The 24,937-nt window shown below is 61.3% G+C and overlaps 2 protein-coding genes across 4 annotated transcripts in view; one reads left to right on the forward strand and one right to left on the reverse strand.

Moving 5' to 3' along the window:
* Positions 1-24,937, forward strand: part of Polr1B (RNA polymerase I subunit Rpl135) — a 43,407-nt gene that overhangs the window by 1,930 nt on the left and 16,540 nt on the right. For both annotated transcript variants that reach the window (XM_037221363.1, XM_037221364.1), the window contains exons 4-17: positions 481-675; positions 1,543-1,662; positions 2,132-2,251; positions 2,762-2,931; positions 3,527-3,688; positions 4,223-4,352; positions 4,910-5,039; positions 5,433-5,675; positions 6,267-6,433; positions 6,993-7,094; positions 7,507-7,704; positions 9,092-9,274; positions 10,322-10,423; positions 11,989-12,108. In XM_037221363.1, coding sequence (XP_037077258.1) covers positions 481-675; positions 1,543-1,662; positions 2,132-2,251; positions 2,762-2,931; positions 3,527-3,688; positions 4,223-4,352; positions 4,910-5,039; positions 5,433-5,675; positions 6,267-6,433; positions 6,993-7,094; positions 7,507-7,704; positions 9,092-9,274; positions 10,322-10,423; positions 11,989-12,108 — 2,142 coding nt within the window. The remainder of the gene's footprint in view (positions 1-480; positions 676-1,542; positions 1,663-2,131; positions 2,252-2,761; positions 2,932-3,526; positions 3,689-4,222; positions 4,353-4,909; positions 5,040-5,432; positions 5,676-6,266; positions 6,434-6,992; positions 7,095-7,506; positions 7,705-9,091; positions 9,275-10,321; positions 10,424-11,988; positions 12,109-24,937) is intronic.
* Positions 12,858-22,739, reverse strand: LOC119098448 (uncharacterized). 2 transcript variants are annotated; one of them, XM_037221366.1, is made up of 3 exons: positions 22,640-22,739; positions 14,653-14,817; positions 12,858-13,755 (listed from the first exon to the last, which is right to left on the reverse strand). In XM_037221366.1, exons 1-3 carry the CDS (start codon positions 22,689-22,691, stop codon positions 13,541-13,543), a joined length of 432 nt encoding a protein of 143 aa, XP_037077261.1. In that variant the 5' UTR covers positions 22,692-22,739; the 3' UTR covers positions 12,858-13,540. The 2 variants fall into 2 exon arrangements, 1 of the variants encoding a protein (XP_037077261.1); XR_005094233.1 differs by lacking the exons at positions 12,858-13,755; positions 14,653-14,817 and adding an exon at positions 15,003-15,057 and having other exon boundaries at positions 22,640-22,737.

The following is a 24,937-nucleotide window of genomic DNA, read 5'->3' on the forward strand; positions in this document are numbered from 1 at the left end:
GTTGAATATGATATTGATCAAATGTGTTTGAACTATAAATCCTTATTTGGTGTTGTCTTGAAGCCACATTTCTGCAGCTTAGGGAAAATTATACCATGTACCCTGTGTTACACCATTGTTTTGGTGCATCATTTCACACATAAGTGTGATGTAAGTAGCATAAGTGGTGATGCATTGAATTTGGTTGAATTTAGTACCACCCAGTTGTCTTTGTAGCAATAACATTGGTCTCTGCTGCCTGAAATGACTTGCAGAAGAAACATAGTGTTAAATGCATCTGAACACCTGCAAATGTATTTTGGTCACCATCTTGTTTTTCAGCCCTGCAGTGCATTTACTGAACAAATGACAACAACTTCACATGATGCAGCATGTTCTCACTCTTTACCCACCATGCCTCCTAGCCCCACATTCAGCCTCACTGCCCCCCCCCCCCTCCCCCTCGCTAATGCTCGCCCCCCGGTCGCCCTCCGCGCTCAGGGCGCCAGCATCGGCATGCCGCGCGTGCCCCCTGGGAACGTGGGCGCCACGGAGGCGCGCGTCTTCCCAGCCGAGGCGCGCCAGGGCATGCGCAACTACGGTGGCCAGCTGGTGGTGCGCTTCGCGTACTCAGTGAACGGCGAGCTGCGCGGCACCATGGACCGCAGCCTGGGAGACGTGCCCATCATGGTGATGGTATGATGGCAGTCTGGGTGGGCGCATCATGATAATGGTGTGATGATGGGGTCTGGGGTGGGCCCATCATGAAGATGGTATGGTGATGGTCTGAGAGTAGGGTCCATCATGATGATGGTGTGATGATGGGGTTTGGGGTGGGCCCATCATGAAGATGGTGTGAGGGTGGGCCCATCATGATAATGGTATGATGGTGGTCTGAGGGTGGGCCCATCATGATGATGGAATGATAATGGTCTGGGGTGGGCCCATCATGATGATGGTATGATGATGGCCTGGGGGTGGGTCCATCATGATGATGGTATGATGATGGTCTGCAGGTGGGCCCATCATGTAATGGTTTGGTGATAGGGTCTGGGGTGGGCTCATCATGGTGATGGTATGCTGATGGTTCAGGGGCTCATTGTGGTGATGGTATGGCATGGCCTGGGCTCAGGATGGTGATTTTATGGTGATAGCATCTGGGGATGGAACCGTTTTTGTGATGATGTGATCATGTGATGGACCATCATTGGGATGGTGTTATGATAGGGTCCAGGGCCTTGTATTGTCAGGTGGTATGATAATAGGGTTTGAAGACCTCCCATCATGCTGGTGGCATGATGGTTGGGTCTGGGAAACAAGCCCATCATAGTAATCCTGTTAGGGTAGGGAGATAGTGTCTTGAGGATATGATGATAATGAAGATGGTGCATAGGCCTTTGTATCCACATTTTGGCTGTTTTAAAGGTTGTGTGTTTTTTTGGATTAGTCTGAGATCAAGTCTGTCTAAAGTCAGCCAGATCAGTCCACCCCCATCTGCCAATGTGACCTGCTCTCCGGGCGGAGCTGCGGACCGTGATAACCCCCACGCGCGGTCCGTTCCAGTCCAAGAACTGTCACCTGCACGGCCTGAGCCCGGCCGGGCTGGTGAAGCGCGGCGAAATGGCCTCCGAGTTCGGGGGCTACTTCATCGTCCAGGGCGGCGAGCGTATCCTGCGCATGCAGGTGTGCCGTCTGAGGTCACCAGTCGCGCCAGGGGCGCTGCCGGTCCGGGCTCCGTGGCGCAGCAGGGCACGGCGGCCGGCTCCCGCTGTCTGCTGCGGCCGAGGCGCCATCTGCGGCGGTGGTGCCGGGCGTCCGCTGGGCTGGACATGCTGGGCTCGGATTTGCCTCGGGAAAGACGGATCGTGTTGTGTGCTTTGCAGCTGGGTGTTGGTCATCGTTCCGTATGTGGAGCCTCGGGTATCGTCTCACCCGGTGGACGCTCATACGCGGAACGTTTAGACCGCGTTGCCGGTAATCTCGCTGCCGCTTGGTAACAAATCGCTGTTGTACGTGGTCTTATGAGTGCATGTCGGGCTGATCGTGGCCTCGGGTAGGGATGCGCTGTGTTCGGCCAAATGTCTGACTTGCTGTCTGGCCTTCTGTCCGGCCCGCTGTCTGGCCCCGCGTCACGCGCCCTGCCGGCCGACAGGTGGCGACCCGCCGCAACTATCCTATCTGCCTGTCGCGTGCCTCGTACAAGGCGCACGGCAAGCTGTTCACCGAGCATGCCGTCCAGATGCGCTGCGTGGCCGACGACCACTCCGTATCGGTGAGCTCTCCGCCTGCGGACGGGGCGAGGGGGGGGGGGGGGCGCTGACGTCAGACTGCCGTCAGCTGCTGCGTGGTGGTCCACCCGCTAGTGTAGGAAGGAGACCGTAGTGGTGGTTGGCTCAGGATTGGATAATTCGGAGGAGGACTTTCTGGTGTGCAGGTGGAGGACTGGTGCATGTTGGATGTATTGGTGATAATTTACCCCTTTACCTGTTGGGTATGAACTAGCTTGGTTGATTTGCCATTGAAATGAAAACATTGGAACTAGCCAATGTGCGAATTGGATGCACAGGGCATGGTTAGTGTCCTCGCATTGTAGTGGTTTGGCAGACATTGTGATGAATACTTATCACAAGGACACTTTGGTTTGTTCATCACAGACGTCATAGTCTGTATCGTGGTCTGAACAATGGCTTCATCAGGTATGCACATAATGTTTCACAGGTTGCATTAATTGGTTGAATTAAGTATTACTGATACTGAGCTGCATTGTTTCTGGATATTACAGATGAACATGCTGCACTTTCTGTCCAATGGGAGCTCGAAGCTGATCTTCCGCTATCAGAAGGAGCGGTTCTCTGTGTCGCCGATACTGATCATCAAGGCGTTGCTGGACATCACCGACAGAGACATCTATCGGCGGCTCACCGAACCGGGCGACTCCGACTACTACCTGAGGTTCGTGAGTGGCGATAGGCGAGCAGGCTCCCTCTGGCACCTCTGTGGCTGGTGTGGTAAACCGTGTACAAGTGCCTGCCAGCCTTAACAGGGATACCATTCTGATGTATGACCAGCTTCCCTTGCTGACCATGTGCTAACACACTTGTCAAATGCTACAGAATTTGTTTTTGGGCCATGTAGACATCACTATGCTGGTACCTACCTTTTCAAACCAGCGAGCTTTCATTTCGAGCTTTGAATGGCATATATCTGGATGCAGGTGTGAACTGAAGATATGTGCTATACGGACAAAACTGACGGAACGGATAACATTCCGTCGCCTAGTGATCGCTAATGTATGAATAAGCTGTGTGCCAAACCCTCCCTAAATCTATCTGAACCATTGCCTCCCGCCCCCCCCCCCCCCCTCTCCCAGATATCGTCGACACACACCGTTTGCTGCGCCACACACCGTTTGCCTTACAAGGCGACACCTGTAGCCGTTGCCTTGCTGGCCAAATAGGCGCCCCTGTTCACATTCTGCCATGCGGTGGCGGTGGCCGGCGGCCGGGCCGTCCTGTGACCTGATCGCCGGGTGCGCTGTGACCGGCAGCTGCGTGGCCACCATGCTGCGGGACGTGCAGCAGGACGTGGCGACGCCGCTCACCAGCCGGCCCAGCGTACAGCGCTACCTGGGCGCCCGCTACCGCATCCGCATGGGCAACCGCGTGCCGCCCTGGGCCTCTGACGAGGACGCTTGCCGGGCCATGCTGAGGTGGGTCAGGAGACGGCTGCTTTCGTGCCATGCATAGATGGGTCAGGAGACGGCTGCCGACGAGGGTTGGGTAGCTGTTCACAGGCTCGGGCTTTGTGAGGACGGTTGATGTGGTGTTTGGTTCAGTTTTAGCTCCGAGGGGAAGGTGGCACTTGGGATAGTGAGCGAGTTTGGGCGGGGTTTGCAGACTTGAGAGCAGGTTGTAGACGTTTGTGGGTATTGAGTCGGCCGCAGGGCAATGCATTGGCTAGAAGTGTTGGCACGCCCGGGTCGACCGGTGAGGCGACAGTGAAATATCAACGCGTGAGGGATAGACAATGGCCAACGCGGTATCGCTGACGCAGTCAAGCTCATTGCATGGCTCGGGAAAGTGCGTTCCGGGTTTTTGCGTATTGCAAAGCGACGTCAGCTGTCGTGTGTCAGCATGCGTCAAGCGAGCTTTTCTGCTCCGTGACGCGTCTGGACCGTCGGCCGCCTCACCCGTCCGTCTGCGCTTGCCCGCTCGCCTTACCCGCCTGCTTCACCCGCCCATAGTGACACGGTGATGATCCACCTCAAGTCGGACCAGGACAAAGCGAACGCGCTCTGCTTCATGATCCGCAAGCTGTACGCTTACGTGCGCAAGGACTGCGCGGCCGAGAGTCTCGACAACCCAATGCTCTGGGTGAGTGGCCGATTACGCAGTCTTCAGAAGGAAAGAGGCGCTTGCTCGCTCTGGTGCTGCGGGCACGCAATGAATAGTAATTCCGGCGAACTTCGTGATATGGCGTCCCCCTTGTGTGTGGTGTGGAGCCCAGCACGGTGTGCCGCGCTATCGAGCAGTGGTATGAGCCGGCGCGCCTGCTGCCGTCAGGCACGCGTGGAACAGGGCCGTCGGTTAGCCTGCTGCCGGCTGCGGCTCCAACGCTTTGTGTATGCGGCGTCGAGTCTGCGCTGTCGTGATTATTCTGCCGCGATACGGTCGCTGGTCCACGCCGCCTGCACCTGGTTGGGGAGAGACCAGTGCAGCCACCCCAAGCCGACCAGCTGACTGGAGGTATCACGCTCTTGGCTGACTGCCAACCGTCCACCGGCTCCCCTCTATCGCAACTGGACCGGCAATGCGACGCGAGCGCCGGTGGCAGAGGCGCACCTGCGGAGACCGCTGAGTGGGTGGAGTTGGAGTTGTGCGCGGATGCCGCCTCGCGTGGCGCTGCCGCTCACGGACGCCCGCGCTCGCAGGAAGTGCAGCAGGGCAGCTACCTGTACCAGCAGCTGATCAAGAACAAGGTGCAGACCTACATGGCGAACTTCAGCAACGTTATGCTGAGGCGCTACAACAAAGACCCGATGAGCTACGAGATCTCCGACGGTAAATGCCGCGTTCTGTAAGCATGGATGGACGGCGCTGTCGAGAACTGTGCTTTTGAGGAGCTCCCGTGATTAGACACGTTTGAAGTGTCCCTCGTATGGTGCTGTTATCAGCGCGTGTGGATAGAATGGAACACTTGAGCGTCGCTGTCATTTATTATCACTGCGGTGTCATGTAATTATGTTCGTGTGTGGCTGCATTATGGACATGAAGGCGACCACTCATGTTCATAAGGTTATCGCTGTGCGCGAAAAGGCCTTCACTGCTGGTCAGGTACCGAATGGCACTGAATGGGCGTGTCCAGCGCCCCACATTCCATCACCGAATCCCGACCTCGCATCGCCACAGCTATACGTCGTCGCTGCTCGCTGACATCCCCCCCCCCACGCGCAGGAGAGGTGTCACAGTGCTTAAGTGGCGTGCAGCCGATCGGACAGGCCGTCAGCATGTTCATCACCACGGGCAACCTGCCGCTGCTGCCCAACACGTTCTGCTCCGACTCGGTCGGTCTGTCGGTGACGGCCGAGAAGATCAGCTACACGCGGTACATGTCCCACTTCCGCGCCATCCACCGGGGCAGCTTCTTCTCCACCATGCGCACCACGTCCGTGCGCCAGATGCTGCCCGAGGCCTGGGGTGAGTGCGTTGGCCGCCGCCAGGGAGGGGGGGGGGGACTACCCGAGACCTGGAGTGAGTGCGCCGGTCGCGGCCGGGCGGGGACGAAGCGCTGCGACATCGCGTGGGTGACGTGCAGGTGGGGGAAGGACACATGGAAATACACGGTTCGCGGGGGAAGGACACATGGGTCTGTCGTGGGGGGATGCGGAGGTCGTGTGGAATGGATGCACAGATCGCCTGACAGGGATATGCAGGGCGCAGAGCGGGGACGCGTAAGTGGAGGGGGTCGCTGTGTTGGCGTTCGGCTTGGCTTCGGGGCGACGAGACTTGAGCTTGTGGCCTGGATTCGGTATCTATAAACTGCACATTGCAGTGTAGGGCCAGGTATGTCAGCTGTGTCTGTTTCGGCGGACATGGGTGGATGGGAACAAAATATGTTCTATGGACGTTCCGTGTAAAAATAAGTCAAATGAGGGCCAACGGAACTAAAAGTGTTCCCACATTTGCCTGCAATTCCATCCGACCGTGTCTGCCCGCCCGTTTGACCGTGTCTGTTCACCTGTCGGACCGTGTCTGCCCGCCCGCCTGACCATGTGTGCCGGTCGGCAGGCTTCATCTGTCCGGTACATACGCCGGACGGGGCGCCGTGCGGTCTGCTGAACCACCTGACCACCACGTGCCGCGTGACCAGCGGCCAGCCGGACCGCGGCCACCTCGCGCGGCTGGTGCTGGGCCTGGGCGTGACGGCCGTCGGCCAGCCGCGCCCCGCCCAGCGGGTACGGCACGCACCGCCGCGCCGCCGTGGCGAGGAGGCGGTGTGGCGCCTGGACGGGGCTGCGTGGAGTTGTGTTAGGCGTTGGAAGAGAGGGCGTTGTAGGATTGTTGTATAGTGTAATGAAAGATAGACTTGTCTGCTGCCCACGTAGATGGGGTAGTAAGATAGGTCCGTTTCCAGTCGACCCTAAGTGCTGTCATACAGCTGAACCTGTAATGTGTGCAGGTTTGAGGTGTTTGCAGATCATGTAGATGTGCAGTGTAAAATGTGAGCAACTTTTGGGACATTCAGTACGTAATCTTGCCTGCTATGCCTACTTGTCTAACCAGTTTTACCCCCTGTTGACCGGGGCCTGTTTTTCCCATTCCTGTGTTCCATTTCCGGGTTCTTATCTTTTCTTAGGTTCCTCGTCCTTTTCTACCGTTATTGGATCAGTCACCTTCCTTTCATGCCGTGCGTGGCCGGCGGCCCCTGACGACCGATAACCCCTGCCCGGCCGGTGACCCCTGTCCGGCCGGTGGCCCCTGCCCGGCCAGTGATCGCTGACCTCGTTGCCGCAGTGTTACACGGTGCTGCTGGACGGCACCGTCATCGGCTACCTGAGCCACAGCGCCGCCGACCGGGTGGTGGAGAAGCTGCGCTACATGAAGTGCCACGGAGAGGTCAGACCCCCTCCGCATCTGGTCGCCCCCCGGCTTTCAGATACACCCTGGGTGGTGCCGCCTGCCGGGGGATGTTTCGCAGACCTTTTTGCGCGCCATGTCGCGTGGTTTGTTACTGACGGAGTGCAAGCTGAGGCCTGCCTGGTGGTTCGTATGGAAGGAATATGTTCGTGGTGTAGAAAAATTGCGGTGTATCTGTTTACAGACTGCTATGTCTGTGTGCTAAGATATGCGATTTTCAGGCGGTGGGGCGTCTGATTTTTAGACGTCTCTTTGGCCGACCGTTGTCGGTCACATTCAGCTTTTGAACGGCGTGCGGTCTGCCACTGCCGCCCGACCCATCTTTCCCTCGTGATCCGGGTCCAGCGCGCGCTCCGCACACGCCGCCGACTAATCAGCGCGCCGGCGGCAGGTGTACGAGTACCTGGAGGTGGCGCTGGTGCCGGCGCGCGGCCCTGGCGGCCAGTACCCGGCGCTGTACCTGTACTCGAGCGACGGGCGCCTCATGCGGCCGGTGCTGAACGTGCGCTGCCAGCGGGTGGAGTACATCGGCTCGCTGGAGCAGGTCTACCTCAACGTGGCCGTCCGGCTGCACGAAGCAGCGCCCGAGGTCAGAGGCGGCGTCAGCAGCGGGGCAGAGGAGGAGGGGTGTGGGCGGAGCGCCCAAAGTCAGAGGCGGCGTCAGGAGCGGGGCAGGGGAGGAGGAAATGTGGGCAGAGTACCCGAGGTTAGAGGCATCGTCAGGAGCGGGGCAGGGGAGGAGGAAGTGTGGGCAGAGTACCCGAGGTTAGAGGCAGTGTCAGGAGCGGGGCAGGGGAGGAGGGGTGTGGGCGGAGCGCCCTGAGTCAGAGGCGGCGTCAGGAGCGGGACAGGGGAGGAGGGGTATGGGCGGAGCCCGGGCGCAGATGAGGTGCAAAGGAGGTGGACGCAACGCCGGGTGCTGGGAAAGGGAAGATGTCGGTCTCGAATCATGGTGATGGAAAGCACGTTGTCCTAGACATCGTGGGAGACATGCCAGTACAGGGGAAATGGAAGGTGTCTGGGTTAATCAAAGGCTGAAGATGAAGAGCTCGGTGGCCGGGGAAAGTTGTTCTGTCATTACGTGTTGTCGACTGGCGAATGGATGTTTTAGCTCAGTGGCCGAATGGTGAGTCAACAAGTGTGATGGCGTCGGTTCGGGGGTACCGCGGGCTGTTTTTTTTTATCTTCGACGGTCGTGGGAGAATGGATGGAAGGCTAAATAGCCTGAAATGGTGAATGGAAGGCTTAACCCCAAGTTCTTAGTGGGCGGGGTGCTTGTATGAAGTCTAGAACTGTTCGGGAGGATTCTAGACCGTTGCAGGATTTGTAACGTCAACTGGATTTGAAGGGCACTAAGTGCAGTCGGTTTTGGTGTGTCTTGTGCAGAGGCGCTAATGAACAGCAGCATCCCTCAGCAAAAGCCGCCTGCACCCGTGTTTTCTAATCGAGATAAAGGATATTAAAGGCCCTCGAGATCGAGATGGCTGAAATCGAACGTCCCGTTAAATGACATCTGTGATATCGAACGCCCCGTAAAATTGAGATGTATGATATCGAACGCCCCGTAAAATCGAGATGCACGGTATCGACCGTCCCGTTAAATTGAGATTGATGATATCGAACGCCCCTTGACCTCCTTGAATTGTTTTCCGGTCCAGGTACTGCTAGAATTGAGTGCAGAATGAGGCTGCTGGGTAGTTTCGTATTGGCCATGTGACGTCACTACAAGCCTTGTGATGACGGGCTATGAGTAGCTGACCGCACTGGAGCCTTGGCTAACGTTCGGAGAGGAGTGAGATTTCCCGGCTCGTGAGAAACGCTGCGATGGTCTGACCACGGCTGTGAGCCGGAGCCTGGCGTCGGTGTCCGGCCGGTGCTTGGTGCTGGAGCGCCGGTGTCCCGCGTCGCCCTGCCGCCCTGGCCCGGTGCAGGCACAGTGCGGCCGCCGGGTGACGGCCGCTTGCCCGCCGCCACAGACGTACACGCACGTCGAGCTGGACGACACGTCCCTGCTGTCGCACCTGGGCCAGCTGGTGCCGCTCTCAGACCTGAACCAGTCGCCGCGCAACATGTACCAGTGCCAGATGAGCAAGCAGACCATGGGTACGCCGCTGCACAACTGGCGCGCGCTCTCCGAAAACAAGATCTACCGGCTCCAGGTGAGACAGTGGGACTCAGCGAGCTAACGGTCTGCCGGGATGGGATTGTGGGTCTTAGCAGTACACGGTCTACGGGCTCTAGGAGAGCACAGGTTTCGTGCGGTGTTTGGTGGTCAAAAGATGAAAAAATTGACCCCCTAGGATCTGTCACACTAGATGGATTGGAACATGAATGTGGGTGCAGGGCCTGCCGACTCAAGGAAAGCGTACTGATCTCACGAGAGATGATGGCAGATAGATGGGGGCAGATGATGGAGCGGGACCCATCGTGAGAGATGGACGTGTAAACGATGAACACTACCGGGATGATACACCCGCTGCAGGCTAGATGTGCTCGCTGGAGATAGCCCTGTCATAGACTATCGCGCTGTACAAACGAGATTGGCCGCCGCCCGAAAAGATGTGTAAAGCCCAAGTTCCTTGAACCCCTGTGATTGAAGTACTACCAGCCGTTTCGTCACGGCCGGTATAGCACGGCCGGCGAGTTTCTGTGATGTCACGGGCGGAATTAACTTGTCGTTCCAACAAATAATCATAGGACGGCTCTGCTGAATGTTCAAACGAAATGATTGAGGTTATAGGTGCAGTAAGTATTGGGTGCTTTGTTTATCAGTTGGCTTGTAATGCCGTCGTGGAGGGCACCGTCCCTTACTGTTGGTAGCCTTGGTAATAGTTCTATGCTGGGCCCATCAGTACTTTGTTGCCTCAGTCTTGGCGCAAACTCCTGTTTGCACCTGACTGTAGAAATTGCCTCGTTCCGCTGGGCTGTCCTCGCGGGCGTCGTTCCGGTCCGTAACATACCTGGCATCTGTTATCTGTCTCTCGGTCAGTGCGGATGTCCCTCTACCTGTCTGTCCGTGTGTCTGCCTGAGTGTATGACTCGAGTCTCTGCTGCAGACGCCTCACAGTCCGCTGTGCCTACCTGTCCGTATGTCTACATGTCTGTCTGAGTGACTGACTCGAGCCTCTGCTGCAGACGCCTCACAGCCCGCTGTGCCTGCTTGTATGTATGTGTGCCTGAGTGACTAACTCGAGGCTCTGCTGCAGACGCCTCACAGTCCGCTGTTCCGGCCTACACACCATGACGCCATCGACATGGACGACTTCGGCCAGGGCACCAACGCCATCGTGGCCGTCATCTCGTACACGGTGAGCGCCGTCGCGCGTCCTGCACGACCGGGGGTGTGCCGCCGGAGTTGGGGAATGTTTCGTGCAGATTGATGGCGCCCGAATCTGGTGACGACGTTCGAGTTCATGCCACAAACGACGTCACCGTGTACTGAATTGACGATTTGCGGCTAATGACCATAACAGCGGCGTGCAAGCGTCGTTGTAGTCTTCACACAGACCGGCACCGGTTATCCAATTAGTAAAACAGCGGTGGTACTTCGCGCTGGTATCCAGTGCGCGTAAGATCAGTGAAGGGAAGCCCGCTGCTGACCGCTGATGACCGGCGAGCGAGGCCGTGAGACGAACTTGTGGCGCGGCTGGTCGATGAGCAAGCAGTCAGGCACTTGTGACCCAAATAATCACTGAGAGGGCGCTGTTGCCGGGCGCTGTTAAGTGTCAACTCGACCGTGCTGATAGAGCAGCTGGATCTTCGAACAGTTGCGGAGGTTTGCAGTTGTCGCCAGAGGCGTTGCATGTTGACCGTCCAGTCGGATAAGATTACCCAAACGTCGGACAGCACTGCTCCCTCTCTCCCCTCTCCTTCGTCGGACCGCCGGCTGCCCCCGCCGCAGGGACGGCACCGCCCCTCCCCTCCCCCTCCCCACCGTTGGCGGTGCCGGGTCGTACAGGCAGCCCCGCGGTGGACCACTGTCCGGTCCAGTCACCACGCCGTCAGCGCTGGCGGCTGACAACAGCAGCGCCGTCCGGCAGCTGGCGGCCGGCGGTGCCATGGGCGCGGAACGACGCGAGGCGCGGGCCCCACTGAGCGCTGCGATACGCTGCTGGTAACGGCAGCGCCGTCCGGCAGCTGGCGGCCGGCGGTGCCATGGGCGCGGAACGACGCGAGGCGCGGGCCGCACTGAGCGCTGCGATACACTGCTGATAGCGGCAGCGCCGTCCGGCAGCTGGCGGCCGGCGGTGTCATGGGCGCGGAACGACGCGAGGCGCGGGCCCCACTGAGCGCTGCGATACACTGCTGGTAACGGCAGCGCCGTCCGGCAGCTGGCGGCCGGCGGTGCCATGGGCACCGAACGACGCGAGGCGCGGGCCGCACTGAGCGCTGCGATACACTGCTGATAGGTTGCTGGCTGGCGCTGACTTAACGTACACTGCGTTGCGGTTTTGTTGTGCGAAAACCGGAGTGGTCAATGTCGCACACGGTTGTAGTTGGGATTGTGCTGACCTGTAAGGATACCGGGAGAAAGTCCACGCCCCCTAAAATCTCAGGTGATCACAATGGTAGGAAGTCGTCCGTTTCCTGTCATTCGTTTGTTTGTGCTACGAATTGCGGACCAGGAGCATCTTGGGGTTTTATGCCGGGGAGCAATGTCAGCCGAAGATGAAATATTTGTAATGAGGCGACCGCTACACATCAGGCCGGAGGCTGTCCGAGCATGGAGTATCTGTCAAACCATACCACCAGCCCATCTGTGGGTTACATGTCGGCTGCCGTTTGGCGTGTATGTCGGCTGCCGTTTGGTGTGTATGTCGGATGTCGTTTGGTGTCTTATGGTCGTCAAACGCGAACATGCCTGCCGGCGCAGGGGTATGACATGGAGGATGCCATGATCATCAACAAGCACGCTCAGGAGCGCGGCATGGCCTGCGGCTTCGTTTACAAGACCAGGGTCATATCGTTGAAGAATGAGAAGCGAGACAACCATGTGAGTACTGAGCCACTTTGTGGTGTGAACTGTGAACGCTCGTAAATGCCGCTGGTAGGTGGGTATGAATACCAGCTCATGCTGGACATGTACGTTTCGATACTCAGCTTGAGTCGGAGGACACGAGGGAATCGGCCGTCCCGCGTTGGACCGAGCCGGCGAGCAGACGCCTGATGTGCGCCCTCGGCTACCTGTCTGCTGTGGGCTGCGCGGCTGGAACAGCGGGAGGGACTCGGCTCGGTCGGCCCTGTCGCCGCGTGGCGGTCGGGGGTCGGTCAACGGCTGCCGGCGAGCGCTCCGGCCTCGCGGCGTGAGGTGGAGCCGCGGGTCCTGCAGCGGGGGGCCGCACCCGGTGGGCCATTGCCCGCGTCCGGTCGCTGTTTTCGTGTCAGACGAGGGATCGATGGACTGACATTAGCAAACGTCACCGGCGGCGATCGTCCGACCGGAGACCGTCCGCTCTTGGAGTGGCGGCGAGAGCTGATATGAAACGGATTTCGCTTACTGAAAGAATGTTTTCGTTTCATAGGCGGGAAGGAGTTTTGTCTGCACCCCGCAAAAATTCTGCGAAGTTTTGCGCTGGATAGAAGGCTAGGATCGCACGGCACCACGCGGTGTTCTTTGCAATACGGCAGTGTCTTAGCCCATGCCTGGAATGTGTCGGTGTTTCAGTTCTTGGGTGTTGACTGTGTTCCCGATGGAATGAATCGCCTGCGCTGTAGTACCATGGGACGACCCCAAACACGGTGCATGATTTGTACATTCATGCTTTACACATCACTCGCCCGCCATCGCCGGCGGTGGTGGTGCTGCGAGCACAGGCGTTCGGTGTCATGTCGCCGCGGCTCCTCACAAGTCGTTTAAGAATGCATGATGGCGTGAGTCGTCCGGGCTCTTCCCAGAAGCTCGGCCGCCGTCCACCAAGCGCTGCACTTTGGCCCGACGCTCCATACCCGCTTTGCAACAGACCCGGCGCCAAGCTAAACATGGCTTCTCGAGACGAGGCGCTCTCGACGGGTGCGAGCAGAGCGTTCTCAGAGCGTTCTCATGCCGGGTGTCACGTGGTTCAACACGAGCCGTCCGTCCAGCACTCCGCAGTCGTTGCGCGGACGCCTGCGCCGGGTTAGCCGCTCGGCCCGGCCGTCGGGCCGGGCTTGATCGGCGCCACGGCGGGAGGCACACGCGCCAGCTGCGTGTCCCGTCACCCGGGACGGTCGCGTCTCAGCGAGCTGGCTCCGTGCCGTCTCACTGGCGGTCACTGCTGGCGTCGGTGCGTTCGCTCTCGTCTCACTGTCGCGGCCCGGCTGCAACGGCCCGTCCCTCGTCCGCCGCCGCGTCCGGACGGCGGCCGCTCGAGGCCACCGGCCGCCTCCGGTCGAGGTCCTCGGACGGAAGCAGTGGGCGGGGCGCGCGTCCGTCCGCCGGGGGCGTGTCACCGCTCGGGCCGCAGCGCCAGCGCCAGCGCCAGCGCAAGCACGGCCAGCATCCAGAGGGCGGCCGGCGGCCGGCGGCGCGTCCCCGCGTTGCATAGGCGCGTGTCGCAGAGGCAGAACTCGGTCTGGCTGTCGGAGGTGTTGGCCGGCCGGCAGCCGAGCGGGTGCCGCAGGCCGAACCACGCCTCGCGCGCCGCGCAGCCGCGGAATTCGCCTGTGGACGCGACGGCACGGTCAGAGTCGGTCCCTGCTGATGAGAGGTGCCCGCATTCGACGAGGGGCCCGGCCCGCCGACATGGGCGCCGGCCCGCCGGGTGATACGGCAATGACAGCTAGGGAAGGTCATCCACTGGAGGGGGCGGTACCTCGAGTGGAAGGGTCACCGCTGCATGGGTGTGTTTGGCGTCATGGACGCATGTCCCCCGTCGTCATGGGAGAAAGCAATTTAAGGGTTTAAATATAAACTTGGAAAAACGAAACAGTGCGTGGCAGAAAGCTGAACCGGCCATCTGGTCGGTCTGACCTTGAACCGTGACGACCTTTGGCAGTGGCTCCGATCCCAGCCCGACGTCTGTGTTGCGTGCGGTCGCCGCAATGTGTATATTACGCGGTTTACAACCAATGCATCAGCAGCTGTCTTAAAGAAATTCGCGGAAGTATTCACTCATATGCTGGCGTTTCACCTTGAGGCCGGCACGCATGTCGTTAACCCCCCCTCCTCCGGGCCACCGCCACCGTCTCCTCTCCCCGGGCCACCGCCACCGTCCCCTCTCCCCGGGCCACCGCCACCGTCCCCTCTCCCCGGGCCACCGCCACCGTCCCCTCTCCCCGGGCCACCGCCACCGTCCCCTCTCCTCCGGGCCACCGCCACCGTCCCCTCTCCCCTGGCCACCGCCACCGTCCCCTCTCCCCGGGCCACCGCCACCGTCCCCCTCTCCCCGGGCCACCGCCACCGTCCCTCTCCCCGGGCCACCGCCACCGTCCCCTCTCCCCGGGCCACCGCCACCGTCCCCTCTCCCTCCGGCCACCGCCACCGTCCGCCCACCGTCCCCCTCTCCCCGGGCCACCGCCACCGTCCCCTCTCCCCGGGCCACCGCCACCGTCCACTCACGGTCCTCCTGGCCGGTGTAGAGGGACGCCGTCTTGGCGCAGATCTCGTCGTCGGCGCAGGTGACGGTGAACAGGGACCAGGTGAGCGCGTTCCGAAACTCGCGACATGAGCCGCCCGGCTGGTCCGACACCAGGCCGCCGCAGGCGTAGCAGTCGATGCCGGCGGCTGCGGCGGCGGCACAGCCCTGTCAGCCGGGAGTGGGGGGGGGGGGGGTCTGGGGGCGCAGACGAGGACCCGCCCGGCTGGTCCGACACCAGGCCGCCGCAGGCGTAGCAGTCGATGCCGGCGGCTGCGGCGGCGGCACAGCCCTGTCAGCCGGGCGTGGGGGGGTCTGGGGGCGCAGACGAGGACCGCCCGGCTGGTCCGACACCAGGCCGCCGCAGGCGTAGCAGTCGATGCCGGCGGCTGCGGCGGCGGCACAGCCCTGTCAGCCGGGGGGGGGGGGGGGCTGGGGGTGCAGACGAGGACCGCACGGGCTCTACGTTGGCGGGGGGGGGGGGGGAAGTGGCGCCTGGTGGGCCCGCACGCCTGTCGTTGTAGGTAGAGGAAGTAAAAGTAGAGAAGGAATATCGAAGCTATAGAGAGGTTTTGTATGACGGAGATGTCAAGGTCGTCGATCACCACGATAAGCACCGTTTATACGGCTCCTTAACGACGCTGCTCTTCAAATGAGCAGATATTACCCGTATCTAACTCGTGTGATGATTGATGACCGAGATTGGTGACATATTCCATCTTCACGTGGTTACCGGGCTGGCCGGCGCGCCGAAGCACTCCGGCCTCCCGGCTGTTTGTGAGCCGTCCGGCGCGGCGGGACGCGCTGACGCCGCGGGAACGCCCCGGCGTGGGCGTCCTCCCAGGACACGTGGTCTGGCCGGCGCGTGCGTGGCCGAGGCTGCCGGCGCCAGACGCTGGCGCCGCTGGTACGACACGGTGACTCACCCCACTCCCCCCCCCCCCCCCACACACACCCGCCCACCCTCACTGCGTGGGAAGAGGCGCGGGTCGAGTGACGCCCCCCGGCGTTGGTTCGGCGTGCCAGCGCGGTCGCCGGCGGTCCGGCGGCGGCCGGCCGGACGCGGAGCTGCTCCGCGGCGCGGCGCCGCGGTTAGGCCGGCTGTAGCACGTGTCAGGCGCTGGCCTGTGTCGGCGGCGGGGGGGGGGGGGCGCCGCGGTCAGACCGGCTCTAACACGTGTCAGACGCTGGCCTGTGTCGGCGGCGAGGGGGGCCGCCGCGGTCAGGCCGGCTCTAGCGCGTGTCAGGCGCTGGCCTGTGTCGGCGGCGAGGGGGGCCGCCGCGGTTAGGCCGGCTCTAGCGCGTGTCAGGCGCTGGCCTGTGTCGGCGGCGAGGGGGGCCGCCGCGGTTAGGCCGGCACTAGCGCGTGTCAGGCGCTGGCCTGTGTCGGCGGCGAGGGGGGCCGCCTGCGGTTAGGCCGGCTCTAACACGTGTCAGGCGCTGGCCTGTGGCGGCGGCGGGGGGGGGGGGGGAGGGGCCCCCTTCCGGACACACTTACTGCAGGGAGAGCGCGGCAGCTGGCCAGGCCCGTGCGGCGGAGCTGACCTGGCGCCGCCAGCGCTCACGCAAGACGTCTAGAAAAATTCCTGTAACTTTTGAGTGGGTAGAGCCCGCTGAAGAAACCTTGTAGTTGTATTCTTCCCGTAAACAGGCAATTTCTCATCTGAAAAAGCCGCGTTCAGATCCAACAGATCTTCGACAAATTGAACATTACTTATTTTGCGCTCTGTCTTCGGCTGTGACAATGTGGGCGATTGTCCGCCATGCCTGGCTTCCATGGAGTCTGCACTTAAGCCACAAGTTGCAGCGTGAGGCGTGAGGAAGAAATTCTCGACACTAGAAGGCCACGGAGCGAAGACGAGTGTATGCCGCATCTTTGCTCATTGGACTAGAAACGGTTGTTGGATGAGCCAAACTCCTGAAGAGGGGTTGGACCTGCGGAAAGGATGTCCTTAAATAAGTACATTAAACATCACCGCACGCTCCGTCTCGGCGCTGCGGGGGCTATTTTTGGAATATTGATTGGCTGATTGTCCCACTAAAAAGCATCTCAGAGAACCGTTTTAGCGAGCGCAGACTGTCAGTCAGCCGTTTCTGACAGGACACGTAACGTACAACCCTGTCGCTGTCGGGTTGTTCCAGTCCTGGTTCACAGGCATCGTCTGGATCGGCCTGGTCCTGGTCCGCGGGCGCCGTTTGGATCGTCCCGGTCATGGCCCGCAGACTCCGGTCGGATCGTCCCGGCCCTGGTCCGCAGACTCCGGTCGGATCGGCCTGGTCCTGGTCCGCGGGCGCCGTTTGGATCGTCCCGGTCCTGGCCCGCAGACTCCGGTCGGATCGTCCCGGCCCTAGTCCGCAGACTCCGGTCGGATCGGCCCGGTCCTGGCCTGCAGACGCCGGCACGTGCGGACGCTCGGTGGTGGCCCGGAATGTAGGCGGACGACGCACGGCGGAAGTGACGTATCACGCCGAGATAGGGGCTCGGGCGAACGTGCCAAAGACCTGGGCGAACGTCTCGCGTCGTGCCGAGGCTGAGGTCTGGGCGGACGTCTTGCGTCGGGTCGAGGTCTGGGCGGACGTCTTGTGTCGGCTCCAGGTCTGGGCGGACGTGTTGTGTCGGCTCCAGGTCTGGGCGGACGTCTTGTGTCGGCTCCAGGTCTGGGCGGACGTCTTGTGTCGGGTCGAGGTCTGGGCGGACGTTTTGTGTCGGGTCGAGGACTGGGCGGACGTCCCGTGTCGGTTCCAGGTCTGGGCGGACGTCTTGTGTCGGGTCGAGGTCTGGGCGGACGTTTTGTGTCGGGTCGAGGTCTGGGCGGACGTGTTGTGTCGGCTCCAGGTCTGGGCGGACGTGTTGTGTCGGCTCCAGGTCTGGGCGGACGTCTTGTGTCGGCTCCAGGTCTGGGCGGACGTCTTGTGTCGGGTCGAGGTCTGGGCGGACGTTTTGTATCGGGTCGAGGACTGGGCGGACGTCCCGTGTCGGCCCCAGGCCTGGGCGGACGTCTTGTGTCAGGTCGAGGTCTGGGCGGACGTTTTGTGTCGGGTCGAGGTCTGGGCGGACGTCTTGTGTCGGGTCGAGGTTTGGGCGGACGTTTTGTGTCGGCTCCAGGTCTGGGCGGACGTTTTGTGTCGGGTCGAGGACTGGGCGGACGTCCTGTGTCGGCTCCAGGTCTGGGCGGACGTCTTATGTCGGGTCGGGGTCTGGGCGGACGTCTTGTGTCGGGTCGAGGTCTGGGCGGACGTGTTGTGTCGGGTCGAGGTCTGGGCGGACGTCCTGTGTCGGGTCGAGGTCTGGGTGGACGTCCTGTGTCGGCTCCAGGTCTGGGCGGACGTCTTGTGTCGGCTCCTGGTCTGGGCGGACGTCTTGTGTCGGACTGAGCTGGCGCTGCTGCCGTGACCACCGAGCTGACGTCACGCGATGCGTTTTTGCGGTACGCACCGAGTCGGGCAAGATGCCGTCGATGCCGTCTCGGCCTTGGGTAAGACGGTCGGTTGAGGCGCTGTGTTGTACCATCTGTGTTATCATCATCCCCACTACGATCAGCCTCTGTTCCGAGCTTCAGTCAGGTTTCCAAATACCAAATGCCCCTTGTGACATGTCATAGCCAGTCGGTACTCGTAGCACTGGGAGTTCTAGAATAGTCCCTACTTCGCCAGTGTTCTCGGGATTAAAATCGCAGCAGATTGGGGGCCCAGCTCACTCCTCGCTTTTTTCGTCTTCCCGCCACTGACTGATTTGGTGCTGGTGCTGTCGGCTGGTGCCTTTCAGACAGATTTGGTCGCTCCCAAGTGAGTGGTCTGTATGGCACCTCCGGGGTTAAGTTCCGGATAATCCAATCAGCCCGGCTGGTAACCAAAAACGAGCGACGGCCGGTGACTTATGCGAAGCACGCGTTAAATGTTTGTGCCAATTTCAGCATATCTGTCGAAGCACTAAAGTGGACCCAGCGACGATCCGTCGCAGTTATCTGTGTGGTGGCTTCTGTCACGACACGGCTGTTCTTCGTCTGGGAGACACGAGTCGGGTGTTTACATTATGGCCTAGTCGGACGCTCGTCCTGCCCGCACATCGACTAAATATCGATTATCCGGTGAGCTTCTGCGCGTGCTCCAAACCGCGACCGGCTCTTCCCCAGGCGTGGAGTATCGGGTTATCGCCAATGAAGTGACCGGGTCAGCTATTTTGGCCGGCTGTCTTTTTTTGCCGCCTTGTTCGTTCGCGGGACCGCTGGTTTTTCCGCAGTGCTCCCAATTCAGCTGTGACGCGTCCCCACGCTCGATCTTTCTGTGCAAGCACCGAAAAAGCCTGCGATGCTGCCTCTGTCCTCACTGGGTGTCCGTGGGTGCTCCGAAAATACCCTTGGCTCTAGTGACGAGCGGGGGGGCCGTGGGCTGCTCGCCGGGCCCCGGGGCCGGTGCGGAGGCCGTTTGTGTTGTTTTGACGAGCCCGTGCGGGGCTGGGCCAAGGTCGCGGCCGGCACCGGCGGCCAGCCCTGGAGCCGAGGCGGAACGGCGGCCGACGCGCGCGCGCTCCCCGAGCTCCTCGCCAGCCGGCGCCGCCCGCCGTGATGGTGAGCTGCGATCCCTAGGGATATTCCAAAACGTCGCCGTTTCCGTCCTGGCCGCTGGGTCTGGCCCACGGGCTGAAAAACATGACTCGCTCATCTCCGGTGTGCAGGCATTCCGGCCAATGAGATCATCGGTTTCCGTCTGCGCTCCCCCCCCCCCCCCCTCCCCCTGTCTCCCCTTTGCCGTCGCGGGGCATCCCCAGCCCCGTATTTCGCCGAGAGGTGCGTCCTTCTGGCGACAGTCTGGTCCGCACAGTCCGCACTGTGAAGTCTCCATACGTATGTCTGGAACGGTTGGAGTGGCTTCTCACCTCTCCTGGTTTTTCAGCGGAATCATCGGCTTTGGTCCACACAGAAAACTTTGTGGGCACTATTCCTCTGTGCGGGGTATCTAGATAACGACAGCGGATATAAAGAAACAGGTCCGGGTTGAACAGCTTAAACGTACATTTGCGGCCATCGCCTCATCACAACCGGCCAAAGCCTCGATTTTTGTCGGAAAATAGATCGGTCGAAATAGATCAACTGAACGTGGCTGGCCGGAAATATCGACAGAAATATCCATAATTTGTTCGGCCGTCTGGGGCTGTTGCCTCTGAGCTCCGTGTCGCCCTTCAGTCACGCACGTGACGCTGAAGACGCTCGCCGTTTGGATGACGGGTGCACGGTGGGGGTGAAGGATGGTCATGCGTGGTTATCGCTGTGGATTACCGGTGTGTGGATGCCATTTCTGATCGTCTTATGGGAACGTCTGGCTTTTGTCCGTCGGTCAAGAGCTTCGTGTGCTCTTTAGCCTGTTTGCTTCAAGGTAAACATCTGTGTTAAAGGATGTGTTTAGTCACGTTCCTCCGGTTTTCATCATTTTAAGGTTACACTGTTGTCTGGGTTCCGCGTCTGACACATCTGTTGTGCCTTTATGGCTTCCGCAGTCAACGGAGTGTGCGTTAAAGAGAAGGCCTAAATTGGCAGAGAGTTGACTGTGCTTCGTATTTTCAAAGATCCTTCAAGTAAATGTCAGTTCTCACCTTCGATGGAATTCAACATAGCTTACGTGAAGTCACTCGCCGGACTTCAAGTATTTTCAAGTATTTTTACAGTTGTTAGAAGTTGGTTTTGATACGAGCTGAGCTGGAGTGTTTTAAAATCGTGGTATCATTTAAAGGATTGACACCTATTTGCATTTGTTTGCGAAGTCTGATTTCTCGACACAGTTAATGGTTTTGTGCTCTTTTGCACGTACTTTTGTGGCTGGGACTTACAGCGAAGCCGGAAGAAGAGGGGGGGGGGGGGGGGGGGGTAAGAGCCGTACACGAGGCTGCACGAGCTGCAAGGGAGACTGCACCCATGGCACGTCCAGGAACTCAGGGGGATGTGATAGGCCTCAAAATGGTCAATCACCGTCATACGATAAATGTGACTGGAAGAGACATTCCTGTCGTTATTGCTCTTACGAAAGCTTCCTTCAGACATGAACACCACGTGCGGTTTCGCAGCGCCGCTCAGCGATTTGCGCCGACTCAGCTCGTGCCTGAAACCTTCCTGGCAGATCCTCCACCCGAGGCCGCGCTCGTGGCCGGCCGCCGTTGGTCGGGGGCGGTGCGCGGCTTGGTGTCGCCGCCGGCGGGGCGTCGGCGGTCCCATCAGCCCGGCGCACACCTCAGGCGCGAGGCGACGGCCGGTGTCCGGCTACACGGGCTGGGAGATGGGACGAGGGCGGGAGAGGCAGCGCTAGCCGAGGCAGAGGTGAGATCGAGCGAGGCGACGGCCGGTGTCCGGCTACACGGGCTGGGAGGTGGGACGAGGGCGAGAGAGGCAGCGCTAGCCGAGGCAGAGGTGAGATCGAGCCGGGAGTGAGGCGGGGAGAGACAGCGGTGGTGACAGGGTGGCGGACAGGCTGAGTGACGTGGGCGACGATGCCGGCACCCCGGCGGTCGAACGGGTAGCCGCAGCTGGGCGTCTCCGATCACCGAGCGGCGAGCCGACAGGCGGCCGGGAGAAGCCCCACACATTCCGACCGTCATTCATCAGGGCGGGACGAGTCTCGCCTCCAAACGTGGGCCGGGGCTCAGCCGGCACTGGCCCGAGCTCAGCCGGCGCCGGTCAGGGCTCAGCCAGTGGGGGGTCAGGGCTCAGCCGGCGCTGGCCGAGCTCAGTCGGCGCCGGTCAGGGCTCAGCCAGTGGGGGGTCAGGGCTCAGCCGGCGCTGGCCCAGCTCAGTCGGCGCTGGCCGGGCTCAGCCGGCGCTGGCCGGGGTTCAGCCGCCTCTGGCCGGGCTCAGCCGGTACTGGCCAGGCTCGCCTGCCACCCCGGCCGAGCCTGCCGCCGGTCGGACGCGTCAAGGTCGCGCCGCCTGTCTAGCCGCCAGCCTCTGCCGGCCTGAACGCCGCCAAAACACCCAAACAAACGGCACTGCAGGGCCGTCTCGGCGGGCGGCCGGCTGCGCCCGCCGCCGTGCCGGGATGCGACCGCTCCGGGGCCGTCGCCGTTAAAGGCGAGCGTCGCCGCCTGTACGTAACGGATTACAGCGGCGACCACGCGCGTCCGCCGCCGTGCCGGGATGCGACCGCTCCGGGCCCCGTCGCCGCTAAAGGCGAGCGTCGCCGCCTGTACGTAACGGATTACAGCGGCGACCACGCGCGTCCGCCGCCGGCCCCCGCCAATGTCCGCCCAGACCTTGGCTGCACCGGATGGCCAGCGTGGCTTCCTAGTGTGCCGGCGTAAGGCGACCAGGCTGGAGATGGGGCCGGTTCCTGGGCGAACGAAATATCCGTAGGGGTCCCGCGCCATCTACCCATGAGATCTTAGGCTTAACGTAGCATGATAGGTGCACTAAGCTTTGATGGCCGTGAGATCACTGCTTGATATGATGGTAATGTCATGGTTCTGCTAGATCGGTGCTTGATATTATGGTAATACCATGGTCTTGCTGCACGCAGTGCACGGGGCGTTAGCTGAAGCTACGGTCATTAGCGTTGCATCGTGTGCCTGGATGTCACGATCGGTTCAAAGCTGGCTGGAGCCCGTCTGGGCATGACCTCGGGTGTCGTTAAGCACCAGCACGTCCACGGATGTAGACGCTCGCAGGCACGGTGCCAGGCGTCCACGGACACTGCACAAACATGACAGACGGGAAAGTACAGCCGTCGTTTAAGTCGCGCCGCAAAAGTCGCTGCTGCTGGGGAGGCGCGGGCGCGGCGGCTTCGCTGCACGCGGACGTCGGCGAGCTTAACGCCCTAGCGTTGTGCGGCCCAGTTCTGACGGCAGGGTCGGGGCCGCGGGCCGCCGGCGGGACGCCCCCAGGCCAGCCACTGCTCAAGGCCGGCCGCCGGCGGCCAGGTGCGCGCCGACCGGCCTGCGGCTTCGCCAGCGGCGCGCGCGGGCGTCGCCTGGCGACACAGCGCGCTTACCTGCGGGTGCGGGGGCGAGCTGGCAGAGCAGGAGCGCCACCGCGTGCCACATGGCGGGCGCTCACGCCATGGCGGCCGGCGCGCCACCGATCTGTCGCGTCCCGGCACGATCTGTGTCAGCCGGCCGGCCAACGACGCGCGGACCGGGCGCCGCTGGGGCTGCCACCTGTCGGCCGGTCGGCGGACTACTGCCGCTGGCCTTCGTTGGCGGCCGCCCGCGCCGGGCGTGGTGAACGCGTGCCGTACATAGCTGATGTCGATCATGCATCTGTGCGCTTCTGTTCGCCGCCGGCATGTGCGGATGCCTGCGAGTGGGTTGGGGCTGGCTGGTGTGCCTCGTCTCGAGCGGGTGTTTGAGAGCGGTAAGGAACAGCGTCAGTCATCGATAACGATCGTGACTATGGCACAATCGACGACCAGATAGCGGGCGGGCGGGCGCTTGCCGCTGTCCGGTTTGGCAGGCTGTCGACGGGTTTCCGACATTTAGGCGGGCCTTGCCGCTCGCTCCTGCAGCGTTTTCCTAGCGGCCTCGCCAGCGGCGCGGGGTGCGTCCGGTGGCCTGCCCTCTCGCGGGTGGCACTCCGCCGCTCCACTCCAAGCTTGGCAGCTTGTGGCGGCGCATGGCTGCTGGTTGGTCCCACTCTCGGCGGCGGGGAGTCCCAGTCAAGGGTGGCTAACTTATGAGAGCCTCGTCCACGCACAGTTTTGGTCACGCGCGGGTGGCGACTGAATCTGCGGCCTTGTGGCACAGCATTCCGAAGTACAGTCGCTTGGACGCGCCGTCTGCGCTTACCTGAGACGACGCAAGGATGGAAGCGGGCCAGGTGTACGGCTATAGCTTTGTTGCCCTTACCTTCGTTGCTCTTCCCAATCTTTGAGGAGGGAGTTAAGATCATATTCCTTAACTCTCTTTGAAATGTACCGTTTAGCCTTGTCCTGTCTACGTTTAGATCGCGCTCGTGCGTTATGTCGCGCGTGCCCCTCGGTCCATGTCCCTCGGCTGCTCCTCAGTCGCTGCCTGCTGCCTTGCACGGAGCGGAGAGCCGCTGGACGTCCCTGATTGGTCAGTCGGTCTTGACGTCACTCGTGTCCCCGCCAAACAAGGTAGCATGCTCGCCAGTGTAGCGGCCGCTGACGGACCCGGATAGGCTCATGACCTCGTTTTGGCTGCACCACAGTTGCCCAGGTCATGTTCCTCACACGCCAAAGGCAGCGTTCGCCAGTGCCAGTTCGCGCCACGCTCTCCAGTAATGTTCCTTAGGGGAAGCCGGCCCGTTTCCTATCGGTCTGCGCCTCAGGCTGACACTACGGCCGGAGCCATTGGTAGAAAACGAAATACTGCTTCTGAAGGCATTGTTTCCGTTTTATTTAACGTATCTGTCCCGCAATATGATTTTAGCAAAACACATGCACAGTGCTGAGTAAGGCTAAAAATAATACCTGAAGTGTCTGATTTCGCAAGGTGCTCTTGGTCTTGCCGACCAATTGTTATAAATGCTATTAAAACACCAGTCAGCGGCGGTAGCTTGCACCAGAATGGAGCTCAACATCACTGCTCCAAACGGCGGCACCCCACTGATCTGTTGCACTGCACGCGGAATACAGGTCAGGGCCGCGCTCAGCGCCGGCCGCGCGCGGTCAGCGGAGCAGCTGGCCGGTGGTCATCACGTGCTCGCTGGGACGCTTCCGGCGACACCGGCCGTCGACACTGCCTCCGGCTGAGTTCAGTTCCGGGCGGTGGCCGGAAGCGGCTGCCGCCGGCGCGTGTGTCATGTTTGCGGCGTGTCGCCACGCGCGGCGCGGCGCCTGGCGCGCGCTGCTGACGTCACGCGTCCGATCCTGTGGCGACCGGGCCGGCGCCGGTGGCTGGATGTGACGGCGGCCCCGCCCTCGCTCCGACTCGACGTCCTCAGCTTAAGCACGAATCAGTCTCCATGTGTGTTTCCGTTTGCGTTGTTGAGGTTGGTGCCCTGGACCCCAGTGGGCGTGATGTTGTTCTGGGAGCTGACGCCTGGACTGCCGTTGGAGACGGGCCGTTTCACGTCGCAGGCGCGTGCGTGGAGCTCTGCTGTACTGGACGGCAGGGCTCGTGGGCGGGCCCACCCGGGGGCTCGAAGCACTGCCGTCCGACCGGCCGTGCCGCTGAGTGGCATCGCTCGTTACTGGACGCGTGTTGGCCGTGTGCCCAGCCCCATTCATCGCCGACTGCGCGCCGGGCGGCAGCAGGCACCCGTCGGACGGCGGTGTGGAGCCGAAAGCCTGTCCGGCGCCGCCTCCCTGACACGCGGCGTACTCCCT

Source organism: Pollicipes pollicipes, unplaced genomic scaffold (genome assembly GCF_011947565.3).
Source record: "Pollicipes pollicipes isolate AB1234 unplaced genomic scaffold, Ppol_2.1 Scaffold_4740;HRSCAF=5597_pilon_pilon_pilon, whole genome shotgun sequence".
Lineage (NCBI taxonomy): Eukaryota > Metazoa > Arthropoda > Thecostraca > Pollicipedomorpha > Pollicipedidae > Pollicipes > Pollicipes pollicipes.

Coding starts and splice junctions, on each gene's coding strand:
- LOC119098448 (XM_037221366.1), bottom strand. CDS start 22,691: ATGTGGCACGCGGTGGCGCTCCTGCTCTGCCAGCTCGCCCCCGCACCC. Junction 14,818..22,639: donor GCTCGCCCCCGCACCCGCAG/GTAAGCGCGCTG, acceptor CCGCCGCCGCAG/CCGCCGGCATCGACTGCTAC. Junction 13,756..14,652: donor CTACACCGGCCAGGAGGACC/GTGAGTGGACGG, acceptor TCGCGTCCACAG/GCGAATTCCGCGGCTGCGCG.